Here is a 16,304-nt window from a genome sequence, read left to right as displayed (position 1 = left end):
ATACACAGATACTCAAGTCAGAAAATTAAATACAAGATAATGCAACCTAAAAAATAAGCAGCTTTGCTAAATAAACAAATGTAAAAATAATTCAGTCAATAGGGAAAAAAAAAATTCCATCCTTCTCTAAAACTCCAGCTCCTACCGACAAGGAGAAACTGCTAAGCCTTCGTACAATAAATAACGAAAGTTAAGATCTGTTCACACCGATTTCATGACTTCTTATGCAAGGTTTCTTTTACCCATACTCTACTGCGATCTGCTACTCGATAATTAATGATATCATATCTATTGCGGATTCTGCAAAAACACAAACCATGGCACCTAATCAATATCTAGTCCTTATCCAGATGCCAGAGTATGTAATATATCTTGCGTCTTATTTTTGTTAATGTTACTTGCATAATCCTGTAAATCTAAAAGAGCAATGCTCATTTTATTGAAGGCAAATATTTGTAGAATTCTATAGTAAATAGCGTATTCCAAAATAACCAAATAACTTAAATCTTCATCAGTACTGCGGATGGTTCGCACGGCTCACCGGACATGTGCAGTACAGTTTTGGGTTTTTTTTAAACTCCTTTTCGCATGGAATCTACAGCCCATCCACAATGCCGCGGGTCGGACGGCTTCCATTGACTTCAATAGAAGCCGTCCGTGCCGACACTGCAGGAAAATGGAGCATGCTGCAATTTTTTATCCACGAGCGGAAATTGCAATTGGTTTCCGCTCATGTGCATAAAGAATCATTTTGCTATGGGCGGTGTTTGTTGCGAAATCCGAAGGCGGTCCCTCGCTCCGGATTACGCAATTCAAATCCATCCGTATGCATTAGGCCTTAAGCTTACATAAAGTAACAGCAAGGGGAAGATTTTAAAGCTGCAACGATCATCTACAAATGTAATGCAAGATCGGCTTGGGGGGAAAAAAAAACGAAAACCTTTTTTGACTTAATTCTGAATTAGGACACAAGGTGTCTAGAGATCTATTGAGACATAATGTAGCAGCTGCTCCTGGCAAATATCCCAGACCTGGCAAGACATTTCCATCAGGCCATATCCGACACTTGGAAGGATGAACTGCCCTGCAGGAGATTATTCAGCAGTGAACTGAATGTGTATCGTTTAGTAAATCCGTAATGATATTAAACATATCTGTATAATAAACTGACAGGTAACAAATCGCTGGTCTGAGGATTTGGTTTAACAAAATATTTATTGGTTTTAGGATGTTCCAAAATATATCAATCAAGAATTCCAACATTACAGTCGTGTGTAAAGTCCAGCGGCAAGTAGATTGAACAGATAAATCAGGAGTTACACTGCCAGACGTCATTTCTTGTCTGAGTATTTTGAGTTACATTAATCTCCAAGTATTTGAGCCATTATGCCGTAAGATACCGGTTATCTTTCTCATGAAATATCATATGGCAGTTAGATTTGTGAAACTAATTCTTTGCTATGTAAATCCTGTTCTTTAGTGGTGTTGTTAATAGAGTGCCAAGGGAATGCTATTCATGAGGTAATCCTCAGTAATACCTTCAACACGGTAATCTTCATGGCATGGAATATAATAACTCATATCCTATAACATGCATTTTTAAGTCTGACTGTACTGACTGTCAAAATCCTTCTCTTGAGGGATGCTGTAAAATGTATACACTGATGCATGCACATATCTACGTATCCGTGGTGAGTGTTCAGTCAACGCCTGAGTCAAGGAGTCAGTTAATGACCTCAATAGGCACAGATTAGATTAGGAACACCTCATTTTAAGGCCCTTTTACACAAGGATTATCGTTCAAAAAACAGTTAAAACGAGGGGAAATGAATAATCATTCAGTGTAAACATGGCCGATGATTAAATGATCATTTGTTAACTTATCGTTCATGTCGCGGAAGCACAAAAATTATTGTTAGCTAGTTCACAAATAGTTTGGTTTAAAACGCAGATCATTCAGTCCTTCTCATTCACTGACTGCCTGAGCGAATGAGCAGTCTGCGACATAGTTTGCTCGGGGCGAGCGATTATCGCTGGGGACAACTGCCAGCTGCTTCTTCGCTCGACAATAGTCTTGTGTTAAAGGGCCCTTAGATGGACAAGAAAAGGATGACAGATCCCACTCCTCTCCCGAAGGGCTGCCGGCTTGTCCCCTGCGGCCCACCCCATCCTCCTTAACACAGATTGAGGTGAAAGCTGCAAGTATATACAGGTCACACACTGCAGCCTGCTCTAAATTCAAGTTATATCATGGATAGTCAATTTGGGGGGCCTTTTGGTTTTCTGGAGTACTTTATGTGAAATTCAAGTTGGTGACCTCATTGTAGGCCACGAGTTTCCCTCCTCCATTCTATCTCCGCTCCTTAAATATAGGTTGCACTTGGTCCTCCTTAGGCCCCCTGTCCAGGGCCATGACGGAATATCGCTAGCGATATTCCGCTGCAGGGAGGAGGACTGACAGGTCTCAGCGGTGAGCCTATCTAATTTACAGGCTCACTGCGGAGAATCACGGCAAATTGTAGCAGGATTCTCACTATGATTCTCCGCTCGTGGACGTCGGGCTGTGCTTTCCATAGTTAGCCTGTGGAAAGCGTTCACTGTGTTGACCGCGGCCGGATTACCACCGCAGATGACACAGTGACATTTCGCCCGTTGACAGGAGGCCATATACTTTTACTTTGCAAAGAATTGTTAGATTTTACTGGTTTCTTACAATGTCCAGCAATCTATTAGATGGTTGAAACAATGTTATGTTTCTCCATCCAATCTAGTCATTAGATTTCCAAACCATATGTGAAATTGCTCACCAGTAGTGGACCTGCTAAACCCTTTAGATCTTCTTGTGAGATGGACCACGGTACCTTATTCTTTCCCTCTGACGTTTTTTCTCCTTCAGATTTTGAAGTGTTCACATGGCTGTTCTAGATGTAGGACTCAATTACCAGATATCCTAGCTAAATGTTTTTGCGGCTCCCCAAACAAATGCTGGAGATGTAGCCATGGCCAGTGTTCCCTACTCCACATTTGGTGCAAATGTCCCAAAATCTGGCCTGATATTTGCTCATCTAATCTCACTTTAAAGGTAGTAGATCACCAAAATATGTTCGTATTAAATAAAACCTGTTAGTGAAGTATTTTCAGTTTTTTAAAGGCGTTTTTATTTTCAGAGTGTAGAATTGTTTATTCTGTTGTCTGTACATGACTATGGGGGTTGCCATCTTTCTCGGGTTACATTTAATAGCATTAAGAGCAATTAGAAGATATGCTGCTTCATGGGCCATTCACACGATGGACAGGATGGGACCCATTGACTTGTATGGGAGACTGTTCTAGGCATGATCTGTGCAGAGGCCATTTTGCAGGGACGGAGAACCCCGTGTTATCTACATATAGGTGTTAATATTTCAGTGTAATTCTGCCTCTAATCTTAGTGAAATAACTGCTGCAAAGCTTTCTGCACAGATCAGGAAGTATTAGACTATTATTAGGCTCTGTGGTCAGTGTAAAAAATGTAGAATTTTAGGAATTAAAAAAAAAAAAGATTGTGACAAAAAAAATGGAAAAAATTCTTTAAAAAATATGTTGAACACAAAAATGTGATTTATATAGCAAGTCATTTTCTGATGACACATGCCCTTTAACTCTCGAGCTGAACCTCTTGAATTCAGCCAGACTGCACAACATCTTCCAAAAACTTACCCAGCCTTCTTATCACGACTGCTAAATGGTTTATTCCACTCTATTAGCTTAACAAAGAGCTGCCAAAAACCCACCTGTGGTGTGCCAAAAATCAAACAATGTTTTCCACTTGGAGGAATTATCCAGCCATGGATAAAAAAAACTCATGAGCAATTTGTTCTTTGTAGCACATCCACACTAGTAACAAAAGTACCCCCGTAGTGCCACACAGATACTGCTCTCCAAAATAGTGCCACACAGAAGGTCCCCACAAAAATAGGTGGAAGACCTTCTGGGGAGAGGGAGAGCCTCTTCCACCTCGCAAAGACAACCCCCCCCCCCCCCCCTTTCCCACCCAAAAACTAATCTCACCAGGTATAGTTAGCATGTCGGTAGTGATTGGAGGTTGATTCTTGGCCTTTGTAGGGGCAGGTACAAAGACAATAAAACTCCTCCCACCACCTCCTACTATGGTCTTCTAAGTAACTACAGTGACATAAAGTCTTCAATTTCTTTTATTGGGTATTTAGATCATCATAGTAAAAAAAAGATAAACGGGGGGTGGGGGGGGTTGTAGCAGCAGGTAGTCTGTTCTCTGGATTCAGCTCCTTTGTTCTGCCGCAGGGCTGCAAGCTGAATACAATGTAATCAGCACTCCTGTGGAGAATACAGCACCATGGACAGCAAACACAGCATGCGGTCTGTGTTATCTTCTCTCCAGCTGAACAATGGAGGTTATTGCTCTCCCTAAAATCATCGTTCAGCCGAAGAGTGAAAGATGAGAGCATTAACACACAATGATTATCGCTTAAACGATGGCTTTTGAGCGAATTTTGAGCGATATTCGTTACCTGTAAATGGGCCTTTAAACTCTTGTAAACAGGAGCAACAAAGAAAGGCGTTTTGAAAATAAGCTACCCAGCCCTCCTAGTTGGCATCTCAAAGCACGCAGTGAGAAGAGCCAACAAACTCATGACTTCCCTTATAGTGCAACATTTTTATTTACGGAACCCCTGAATCTCAGATTAAATTATCCAGTCTGAGTTTTGTTATAAGGACCAACAACTGGCTTGTTGTACCGAGTGCCAACTGATAAAGCAAGTTGATCAGCACTCGCTTACTGCCATTCATGGAAAAGATTTTCCATCACTGTCCCATACAGAAATCACTGGTTGGGTATTCATCTCCCCGTTTACACAGGAAGATGCAGCTAACGAGTGAACATTCATAAAAGTCAAGATCAGATGACGAAAAAGCACTTGCTCGTTGATCAGCTGATCATTGGCATATTTACATGGCCCGATTATCGGTTAAACAAACATTCCACTAGACTTTCTTGCCTGTATAAAAGGCTCTTTAAAGAAACTAGAGGAACTTTCTCTGTTTTGCTTGAATGAATCCCCAATTTATTTTATGAACCAACACAGATCCTTCAGCAACTACAAGGAAATAGAAAGATTTTCCAACACCACGAACTTGGATTCAACAACCAGTAGAAAGTCATGCAGATACGGGTCCACTACTCCTTGTTTCCTTAGGGCTGAGACAATGTCAACCACGACTTTTGTAAAATATTCTCAGGACGGATTAAATCTCAAAAAGGAAGCAATGTGCATGGAAAGTGCCAAATTCATCCTGCGGTTGGCATTATTGCAAATCTAGAAATCTTTGGAATGCAATAATATGCATCTTTCATAAGCAGGGAACATTTGTACATTTTTCTTTATAAAGTGGGTTCTAGATTACAGAGACTCAATTTTTACATTTTATATAGGCTCTCTAAAATTTTTAGATTATACACGATCAAAAAAAACAAACAAAAACAAAACATCAAACTCCTAGAAAGAGTTATCAGAATGTATTGGAACTGTATATATAAATTTAATTGATCATTTATTGCAGGAAACTGAACACTTGAATGCAGACTCTAGGACCCTGTTGTATGGCCTCTAGCTTGGATGCAAGATGTGATACAGGTGGGCATAGAGACTCTAGGACCCTGTTGTACCGCCTCTAGCTTGGATGCAAGATGTGATACAGGTGGGCATAGAGACTCTAGGACCCTGTTGTACCACCTCTAGCTTGGATGCAATACTGACAGGCATGTAGGCAGACAGGATCTGTACAGTATCCTGCAGCATATCGGTTCACATTTGCTATGACTGAGCCTCTAGATTGTGCAAACTCATAGGCCGTCAAAGTTCGCATCCCAGAGGGTCCCATACGCGTTCTATTGGCGATAAATCTGGTGACCAGGCAGGCCACCGAAGTGTTAGAATGTTGTGCAGGCATTCCTGTTTTGTGTATGGCCTGCTGGAAAATGCCACTTGGAAGCCACCAAATCGCTGAGCTGTCATTGTTCCTTGTACCACTCCTAGGAGTAATGGACTGTCATATGGGATGGCCCCCCAGACCAGCATACCAGCAACGGGGATTGTGTGCCGCTCAACAGCAAAGGCAGGATAAAGGCGCTCACCCCGAGGTCTCTAGACACAAACACAGTTGTAATCAGTGACCAAACTAAACTTGAATTCATTGCTGAAGACAATCTGGTTCCACTTTGTAGCAGTCCGATTTCGTCATTCACGACACTACCGCAAATGGAGGTGACGGTGGGTGTCAAAGACAGTACATGTAATGGCGCAGTGAGATCAAATGTCCTTCAGCCAAGCACCTGGAAATGGTTTCTAGATGGAGGAAAACAAAATAGTTGGAGCTGCTTGTCGGATGATCAAACGATCCTCTCTACTGGTGGTCTGTTGAGGACATCTTGAGCCGGTCACCGAGGTCCACTACACACAAGTTGCCTCTGAGAACTTTTTAACAGACAGCGGTAGAAGCACTTTTAAGGCCTCAGGTGGCAAAACCGTTCATCTAATCACACCACAATTCTAATCATTAACATATCTGCCTGAGATGTAACTGCATGCCGAGTTTTGCAGCAAAACAACTACTCCTAAGTGCTTGATTATTCATTTTTATACAAAGAGTGTAGTTCGATAACTTTCATGAGGTTGCTTTACCACAAACAGCCTGGAATAACATGTTCGCTCTTCTTTCTGGCAACTGGAATAATTACACCTGCTGATGAGTTTTTTTCACTTCTTGAAGTAAAAGGTTCTGTGGAAATGTTCTGGGTTACCTTGAAATTTTCGTGGGGGAAGCGATGTTAATTTTGTGCCCATCAATGGTGTCCAAGAGCTACCTGCTACCAATTTGGATTTTTTTAAAGTCATAATTTTTTTTTAAAGTCATATAAAACTCTCTTCAATAGGCTTCTCAAGTCATCTTTATCCCTTATTTTACCAACCTCGGAAGGATGGAAGGCTGAGTCAACCTTGAGTCGGATTGAACCTGCAACCTTCGGGTCGTGAGAGCTTAGGACTGTATTCTGCTGCCTTAACACTCTGCGCCACACGAGGCTTGTATGTTTTATACAACTTTATAAAAGCTGTTTGGAGCTAAAATGGTGCATGAGTGAATAAAGATTCCAAGTTTTCACTGGACTGCTGCCATGAATTTTATTGCTTATTTTCCATCTTCCATATTTACATTTTTGTCACCCGCAGAGGAACTCAGTTATGTGTAACTGCCATGTATGTGCCTCTTGTATAGTAAGAACACACATTTTTAATGAGCTATATAATGAAAATGTAAAATGCAGTTGTTGGTCTTTTCACCCAATGCAGAGTGGGAAAAAATATATATTTTTAACTCCTTTCCTTAAAACCTCACAAGTTGCTGTTAAATGGATCCGTTCTTTTATTAGAGGCCTATATGAATGCAAAATCTTGTCCCACAGTAAAAGGGCTGTGGTCCAGGGTGACTTCAATATTAATGAATAAATCCGCAATGCATATGTTAATCAGCTGAGATACAAGTGTTATTAAAATGGGGTCCCGTCAATGACCGTGGTGGAAAAATAAATAAAAACATACACAAAAAAGGGGGTGGTAGTTCACACAGCAGATTTAAGTGTCCCATTCACGTGAACGGGAATCATCAGCGTAGTTACCACAGCATGGATCTCCCCCCTCCCCACCCCCCTTCTTTTAACATGGAATTAGCATCTGGAAATCCACACTAGGATTTACCCGTTGAAAAGAGCTAACCCTGCATGCAGATAGTTGGTAAATTGTGTGCAAGGATTCTGAGGCCAAATCCACGTGGAAAAATCTGATAGGGATTCCGCAGAGATGAGATTAGAAGCCATTTACAGCAGAGAGCCCATTGAAAAAGCTTTTTTAAGCAGTTTTCTTTTAGCCTGGGTTCACACAGGGCGGATTTGCTGCGGTTTTGCCGCGGATTGCTGTTGCATATCCGCACTGCGGCAAAACCGCTGCGTTTGCAGTGCAATGCAGCACAAATGAGTTTTGCAAAAAAGCTGTTCTCACAGGCAATTTTTTCTGCACAGCCGCAGTGCGGAAATGCAACTGCGGCGCGGTTTTCAGAGATGCAGCATGTCCATTCTTCTGTCTTTTCCGCAGCGCTTTTTCGTCCATAGACCTCTATGGACGCAGCAAAATTCGCACCAAAATACGCAGCAAAAAGTAAAAACGCTGCAGCAGAAACCGCTTGCGGGTTTTTCCGCAAGAGAATCCGCAAGCCAAAATTAACCTTTGAAGCGGTTTTGCCGCAGAAGCATTTCTTCTGCGGCAAAATCGCAATGGAAAAACCGCAGCAAATCTGCCCTGTGTGAACCCAGCCTTGCATAAGAAAGTTAAAAACAAAACAGTATCCAAATAATATAATAGTTTGCTTTTGCCGAAAAATAGGCACCCCAATGGTAAAAAAAAAATGCCACTAATGTGGTTATGTCAGCACACTGGGCAGCAGACATGCATCACTCAATGTACATTCTTTAGGATTCATTATGGTTTTTCACAGGCAGCTAATATTTTTTGCAAAGTTGTTCAAAAAGACGGGAAAAAAAATCTGATCAACAGATATGGTCAGGCAGTAGATTTGGAGACGTTCCTATAGCTGGTTGGGTGGAAGACCATGTTTGCGCTACCACAATGAAAGTTTTTGCATGAGGTTTCTACATTATAGAGTCATCTACATTAAATTCAATGGGGGAACTTAGACAAAAATCAGACTGTGTAGGAACGCCCCTTTGACAAGAAGTATGACAACATTCAGTTCCCAATTTATTCGTAAGTACTCAAAAGGAACTCAGTTGAAGGGAACCTGCCACCAGGTTTATACAATGCAATAGTGGCAGATAATGTACTAGTAGGTGCACTGATACCTTTAGAATCCTCATCTGAAGTTTTCCTACCAGGTATGCTAATGAGGCGGATTTTCTCTACTCCCTGGGCAGGCACGCCTCCCGGATTTAATGAACAGGTATGTAAATTTTCTTCAGTCTCAGTAAATCTCGTGCAAGTGTGGTGACAAGGGATGGCGGCGCCTGCATACTATCGATCACCTGGACTGCGCTGACTTCTTTAGCTAATTGCGTCTGCGCTCTGTTGGCCATTAGTTTAGCGTGTGACTTGTAGTCCGGCAGCTTCATGCTCCCCCTTGATATCTGCAGCTATATTCCACCAAATGTAAATAAGCTGCCCGCTGAACACCTGCAGCAGGTTGTTTACTAACATTAGGTGGAATATAGCTGCAGATAAGGGGAGAAGAATGAAGCTGCCGGACTGCGGGGTCACGTGATAAACTAATGGCCTACAGAGCATAAGCGCATTAAAGCTCAAGAAGTCAGCGCAGGTCCAGGAGAACACTAGTGCAGTATCAGCACTACTATAACATTAGCTTAGATTGCAGTATGAAAACCTGATGGCATGTTCCCTTTAAGAAAAAGAATGATCCAGAGTTGTTATTTCATGGGTAAAGGCAAGTATTTAGTATAAGGATCACCTTTAGAAGAGCAGGATGCTCCAGTTATATAGAATGTAACATATTGGTAATGGAGCAAACATGGTATACATTTCTCTGTGTAAATGTGCTATACTACAAAGCAAAACGGCAAGTCTTCTAACCGTCACAGTGCCATGGTATCACATGAGAGACATTTAGACGTCAAGATATCCCTTTCCTAAAACTGCAAATGTTGATAAGACTTTACTAGCTTTACCAGCTGATCCAGCAGAGGGCAGTATCGCTTCAAGAAGAACATGGGAATAAGAGGAGATAAATGGTGGCTGCTTTGTGACATGGGGACAGAATCTGTGGCATTGGAGACTGTAGGCACTAAGTGGGAAATGGATGCATTATCAATAGAGGCAACGTATAAACTGCTACTACACAAGTTATGTTTGAAGTTGTATATGTGGGTGATGAATTATACTAACTGGTAAATGTACGCTATCATTATGCAGTATCTTTGCATTGATATTAGGAGCTGTAAGGCACTGTCTACACTGCACTCTACAGGCAAGATGTGGGCAATTTATCTTGGTGCTGTACGACGCAACTAGTCCAGCGACTATATGGTGCTGTGACGGGCATATTCACCGCCTCCTAGACTCATGCAACCTTTGATAAAGCATACCTCAGCAGACTTCTTTTCCTCCTCTGTTGGGTTTTTTGCCTTGCTCCTGTATTGAAAACAGGAAGAGAAGGACGTTGAAGGACCTGAAAATAAAATGAGAATACATTAAGGATGTGCACTACAAGGGCAAGTACTTCACTATATATTATGAATTTCATGAAGTCGTGGTTACTTCAGAGCAACTGAGGAATGCCATATGTTTACATGTAGAGGAGCCTTACACAAGAGCAGCACAGATTAGAGAGCAGACTTCTTGTCCACTAGCACATTTGAAACACAGCAAGTATCGCGCATGTAAACATGCCACTCTTTGCCTTCTATCACTGGTCTCCTGGAATGAACTAAGCAATCTAGTAAGTAGCATGTTTAGAGCTTTTCATACACATTACTTCTAAATAAAAAAAATAATGAAAAAAAAAATTGTGGAAAAAAATATATTATAAAATAGCCCTGTGTCTCTGAGGGCAGCAAAACCCCACACAAAGTCAAAAAAAGAAAAAAGCACAAATACATTTTTGTAGCCGAAGTGGGGGGAAAAAATAGGGCCATAAAACTACCATATGCGTTAAAAAAAATAAAAATCACTAAAAAGTGTCTGGTCCTTTAGGAGCGAAAACCCCATGTCTTTTAGGGGATCGCCTGGTTGTAAACTATAGATGCACTATCCTCAAGATAGGTCATCAATAGCAGGTCTGTTACAAGCTTTCCCTACTGATCAGCTGTTCTCTGGGCTAGTGTACTCATGCAAGGAGCTGACTTTTGCAGGTAGCAAGCAGTTCTGCAGTGGCCAGACTTGGTAGTACACCCATTCATTTCAATAGGAACTTAGCCTGCAGTACCAAACCTGGCCACTGTGGTGTGAACGGGGCTGTCTGCTTCATGCAAAAATCAGCTCTGTGCATTAACTTGTCACGCCAGAAAACAGCGGGAATCCTGTACGACTGCTCCCATCAATCTACTACTGCTGGGATATCGTGAGGATAGTCCATCCCCCAGGTACTCCTCGCCTGCTTTTGGACCACTTTGCTGCCTGGCTCCCCCACTAACTATCCTGCGAAATTCCAACCCTCATCTTAGGTGATTTTAACATCCCCACTAATGACCCCATCTGCCTGTCAGCTGCTTTCGCTCACCTCCTCCCTTGGTCTCTCTCAACTCACAGCCTCTCCCACTCACAGGGATGGAAACACTCTTGATCTGGTCTTCCTCCGTCTATGCTCTGCTTCCAACTTCACTAACTCCGCTCTCGGATCATAACCTGCTCTCTTTCTCTGTCACGCTCCCTAACATCTCTCCAGACCCACCTACCTTCAGGAACCTTAAGGCCATTCACACCCAGGACTTTGCTGAATCCCTACAGTCCTCTCTGTCCCCCATCTCTCTCCTCGCCTGCCCCAACCTGGCTGCCGCTCACTACAACACTGCTCTCAAACATGCCCTGGATGAAGTGCCCCCCCCCCACCCCCCAATGACCCAAGCCATCCGATGTAGAATGCGGCAACCCTAGCTCACGCCTCAAAACGCGCTTCATCCGGCGGTGCTCTAGAAGTGCTGTGGAGGAAGTCGCAAACGTCCGCAGACTTCCTCCACTACAAATTTATGCTCAGAACCCACAACCTCGCCCTCCACCACGCCAAACAAGTCTACTTCACTTCTCTTGTCTCCTCACTATCGCACAACCCTAAACGACTGATACTTTTCACTCCCTTCTCAGCCCTAAATCGCAGCCCCCTGTGACAGATCTCAGTGCTGTAGAGTTGGCTGCCTACTTCAAAAAGAAAATTGATGACATCCGTCAAGAAATAACTTTCCAATCCCAGACTAACCCTGACCCTAGTCTCATCAATACCTCATCTAGGTCCTGCTCACTGTCTGTACTCAGACCAACGACAGAGGAAGAAGTCTCCAAATTGCTCTTCTCTGCTCGCCCCACCACCTGCACTAGCGACCCTCTCCCATCACACCTCCTCCAATCCCTCTCCCCAGTGGTCATCTCCCATCTCACCACTATGTTCAACCTCTCTTTGACCTCTGGCATCTTTCCCTCTCCTTTCAAACATGCCATGATATCCCCACTGCTAAAGAAGCCGACTCTTGACGCGACAGATGCTGCCAACTACCGACCCATCTTTAATCTCCCCTTCATCTCAAAAACTACTAGAACGCCTAGTTTACTCCCGCCTTGTAAGCTATCCATCAGAGAACTCTCTTCTCGACCCCCTACAGTCTGGCTTCCAACCCCAACACTCGACAGAAACTGCCCTTACAAGGGTATCCAATGACTTACTGACAGACAAATCGAGGGGCGATTACTCCCTACTGATCCTCCTTGACCTCTCTGAAGCATTTGACACTGTTGACCACAAACTCCTCCTCAGTATGCTTTGCTCCATAGGCCCTCTCCTGGTTCTCTCCCTACCTATCTGACCGCTCTTTCAGCGTCTCCTTTGCTGGCTCTACCTCTCCTCCTCTTCCCCTTGCTATTGGGGTCCCCCAGGGCTCGGTCCTCGGCCCCCTCCTTTTCTCTATCTACACAGCCCCTATTGGACAAACCATCAGGAAATTTGGCCTCCAATACCACATCTACAGCTATACACCTCTTCCGGTGACATCTCTGCACCTTTCCTCCAAAACATCACCGACTGTCTGTCCGCTGTCTCAAACACTATGTCCTCTCTCCACCTAAAACTAAACCTCTCTAAAACTGACTTACTGGTATTTCCACCCTCCACTAACCGACCTCATCCTGACACCTCCATCTCAGTGTGTGGCGCCATCATAACTCCCAGACAGCATGCCCGCTGTCTTGGGGTCATATTCAACTCTGATCTATCATTTACCTCCTACATCCAATCTCTTGCTTAAACATGTCAGCTGCACCTCAAGAACATCACAAGAATCCGCTCTTTTCTCACTGTAGACATGCTAAAAACTCTTATTGTTGCCCTCATCCACTCACGGCTCGATCATTGCAACTCGATGCTGCTCGGCCTTCCCTGCACCAGACTCTACCCTCTCCAATCCATCCTGAATGCGGCAGCCAGGCTCATCTTCCTGTCTAGCCGCTACTCGGACGCCTGTGCCGGTCACTGCACTGGCTGCCTGTTAAATACAGAATGCAATTTAAACTTACTACCTTCATCCACAAATCCCTCCACAGCGCAGCGCCCCCCTATATTGCCTCCCTCATCTCAATTTATCACCCAGCCCGGGCTCTAGACTCTAACAAAGCTAGACTGCGCACCCCTCTAATTCAAACTTCTCATTCCCGCCTCCAAGACTTCTCCAGAGCAGAACCGGTCCTCTGGAACGCACTACCAAAGGCTATCTGGGCAATCCAGGACTCGCAGAACTTCAGGCGTGCTCTAAAAACGCACCTCTTCAGGGAGGCATACCGCATACCCTAAACAAACTCCTCTGTACGCCGCCTGATAACATGCTCCCTGATCTACTGACTGCAATCCCTGCCAGCCATCATAAACCGCTCCTGCAGTCATAACGATTCTGCCGTCACACGGCTAAATGTCTGACCATTGTCTATGTGTATAGCATCCCTCACTCTCCACCTCTCCATACCATGCACATCTTCAGCCCCTTTACCTTCTGTATCCCCCCATTACATGTAGTATGTAAGCTCGTTGGGGCAGGACCGTCATCCCTATTGTTTCTATCAACTGATTACTATGTAACCGTGGTTCTGTAATTTTTGTCTTTCTGTATTCCCCCTGTCTATGTAAGTGCTGTGGAATATGTTGGCGCTATACAAATAAAGATCATAATTATCAATAATTTACAACTAGACAACCCCTTTAATATAGTTTAGCATTTTGTTGTTTTAACCCTTTCCAATCCACTGTCTGACGTCTGAAGACATTCTGACTGAAGGCTGTACAGCTCCAATGCCGGAAGACGTCCGGCAGGGTATTCTTACTGCATATTACTCGCCGCTCTGTTGTCGGGGGCCTCTCCAGCATGTTCCATACCGCAGTACTGGCTCTAGCCAGCAGCTGGCGCCATTGTATAATGGCAGAAAGAGAAAGTCCCCTAGAAATCCTGAATTCAAAATTGGATTGCAAAGGGTTAATACTCACTTTCATTGTCAGAGCTGTCGCTGCTGCTGAGATTCCTGTGTCGCTTCATCCTGACGCATCCTCTTGAGAAAAAAAAAAATTGGAAATGTAACCAGCAGTAAAGACAGAATATACAAAAATACTCAATACAAATCAATTATTAACAACCTATATAGCCTACATTAAACATAGCCCTTCACATAGAAATTAGGGTCAGGAATGGTCATAACATTTCAGCATTTATACCCCTTCTAAACAATTTTGGCATGAAGAAATACCATAAACACCTAAAAACCCCATAACAGTTGGAATGTTAGTCAAGGTTTCCATGGAGCTTTCCAGATTTATAAAGAAGCACTCCAACATCACTTATAGAGACTCATCTGCTCCATCACAAGATGGGCATATACTTTTTTATAATGGGACATGGAAAAGTAGAAAAGGCAGATATCAAAATAAATTCATTATAATCTTTAAAAGGAAAGGGTCATCAGAAAAGGACCTATTATATAAATCACATTTTTGTATCAAACATATTTAAGAACTTTAAAAAAAAAAATTTTTGGTCACAATCTATATAGTTTTAAATCCTAAAATCTTGCATTTTTCACACGGACCACAGCGCCTCATACTAATCTGTCACTTCCTATTCTGTAGAGAAAGCTTTGCAGCAGTTGTCTTACTAACGGCACAGGCAGAATTAAGGGCCATTTCCACGGGACAGTTATTGCACTAAATTTGTTCAAAATAACTAATTTCGCGATATTTGTTGTATCTAAATGCCCAGCCATCATGCACTATTTGTTTACAGTTTGCTGGTCGGTCACTTTCAACCAGCACGAAAATCATTGATGGATTGCGGACTTCTGATCGCTGAGTGTAAATGCTCCCCGCTTCAAATAGAATGGGGCCTGATGGATGCATCGATATAAATTATGCAATTTTCTTGGACTTCTAAAGAAAGCACTATGTGTGCAAAAAGAGTTTTGTTTTTTCCCCCCTCTTAATTAATTTATGTTTTTTTACATTTACTTTCATCGTAGTAGCAGACTTGAGCATGTGATGATCACTAAGATAATACATATTATTTTCTATATTTTGCACTGATAGCCATGGCAACCCATAGGCCTTCTGTGATTGCATTGCAGAAACCCTGGGACACGACAGAGGGAGCCTCCTCTATGGTAACAGCCGCTTTTAGCATTAACTGGGTATTTAAGGGGATCAGAGTCCTCTCCAATCCTGGCCATTGCAGTGGGACCTCAGCTGTCAGTTACAGCAAACTTCCTGTTGTGGATAGTGTGGGCTTAGTTCCTAAGCCTATGCCTTCAATATGCTGTAAGTAGGATTGTACGATTACCTTACCAGCTTCGCAATTTTATACAGCACCGCTAAATTTGATTTTAGAGATAACAATGGTAGGCAGGCACTTCAGGCAGTATCTTATGGTGTCTCAGAGTGCCAGCTCCTCCCTAGCAGCATTAAGACGCTGCTTTGACTGATCTTCATGGGACATTTCCCATAATCCCAGGCATGCTCAGTGCCTATCGCAGCCCTACACGATCTCTGCCGGCAGAGCATAACTCGAGGCGTTGTACTCATACGCCCATGTGAATAAGCCCTAAATCCAATACAGAACTGTTGAACCTTTCATTAGTTCTATATTGCACTAAGGCTTACCTGCTATCCCTGTCACATTGCATAGCGCTGTGTGTGTGTGTCTGTCCATTTACTTATCAGTTACATCATGGCATTGGCCCAGCCAACAGTGACAGTATTCAAAAAAAAAAAAAAAAAGAAGCCAGAATAACTTTTTTTTTATTCACCACCCTTTCAAAAAACGCTATAAATACCAATCAAGAAGTCACACGTACCGCTAAATAATACCAGTGAAAACTACAATTTCTCTCTCAATAGACAAGATCTCATACAACTCATTTGGCTAAAAAGTGAAAACGTTACGTGTTATAGGGTGCGGCGATGCAAATAGAATTATTAATAAAATGTTCTTGTGGTAAAAAAGGAGTAACAAAAAAAATTATAATTTATAC

General features: G+C 42.8%; 1 protein-coding gene across 1 annotated transcript in view; it reads right to left on the bottom strand.

The window, feature by feature from the left end:
- JADE3 (jade family PHD finger 3) overlaps positions 1-16,304 on the bottom strand; it is a 64,160-nt gene that overhangs the window by 30,662 nt on the left and 17,194 nt on the right. Inside the window, exons 2-3 of the mRNA XM_066579478.1 lie at positions 14,275-14,336; positions 10,184-10,266 (exon numbers count right to left, since the gene is read on the bottom strand). Of these exons, the coding sequence (XP_066435575.1) occupies positions 10,184-10,266; positions 14,275-14,323 (132 nt within the window). The 5' untranslated portion in view covers positions 14,324-14,336. The remainder of the gene's footprint in view (positions 1-10,183; positions 10,267-14,274; positions 14,337-16,304) is intronic.

The sequence above is a fragment of the Eleutherodactylus coqui genome, chromosome 1, assembly GCF_035609145.1.
Source record: "Eleutherodactylus coqui strain aEleCoq1 chromosome 1, aEleCoq1.hap1, whole genome shotgun sequence".
Lineage (NCBI taxonomy): Eukaryota > Metazoa > Chordata > Amphibia > Anura > Eleutherodactylidae > Eleutherodactylus > Eleutherodactylus coqui.
The sequence above is the reverse complement of the archived record's forward strand: the minus strand, read 5'-3'. Positions and strand labels throughout refer to the sequence as shown.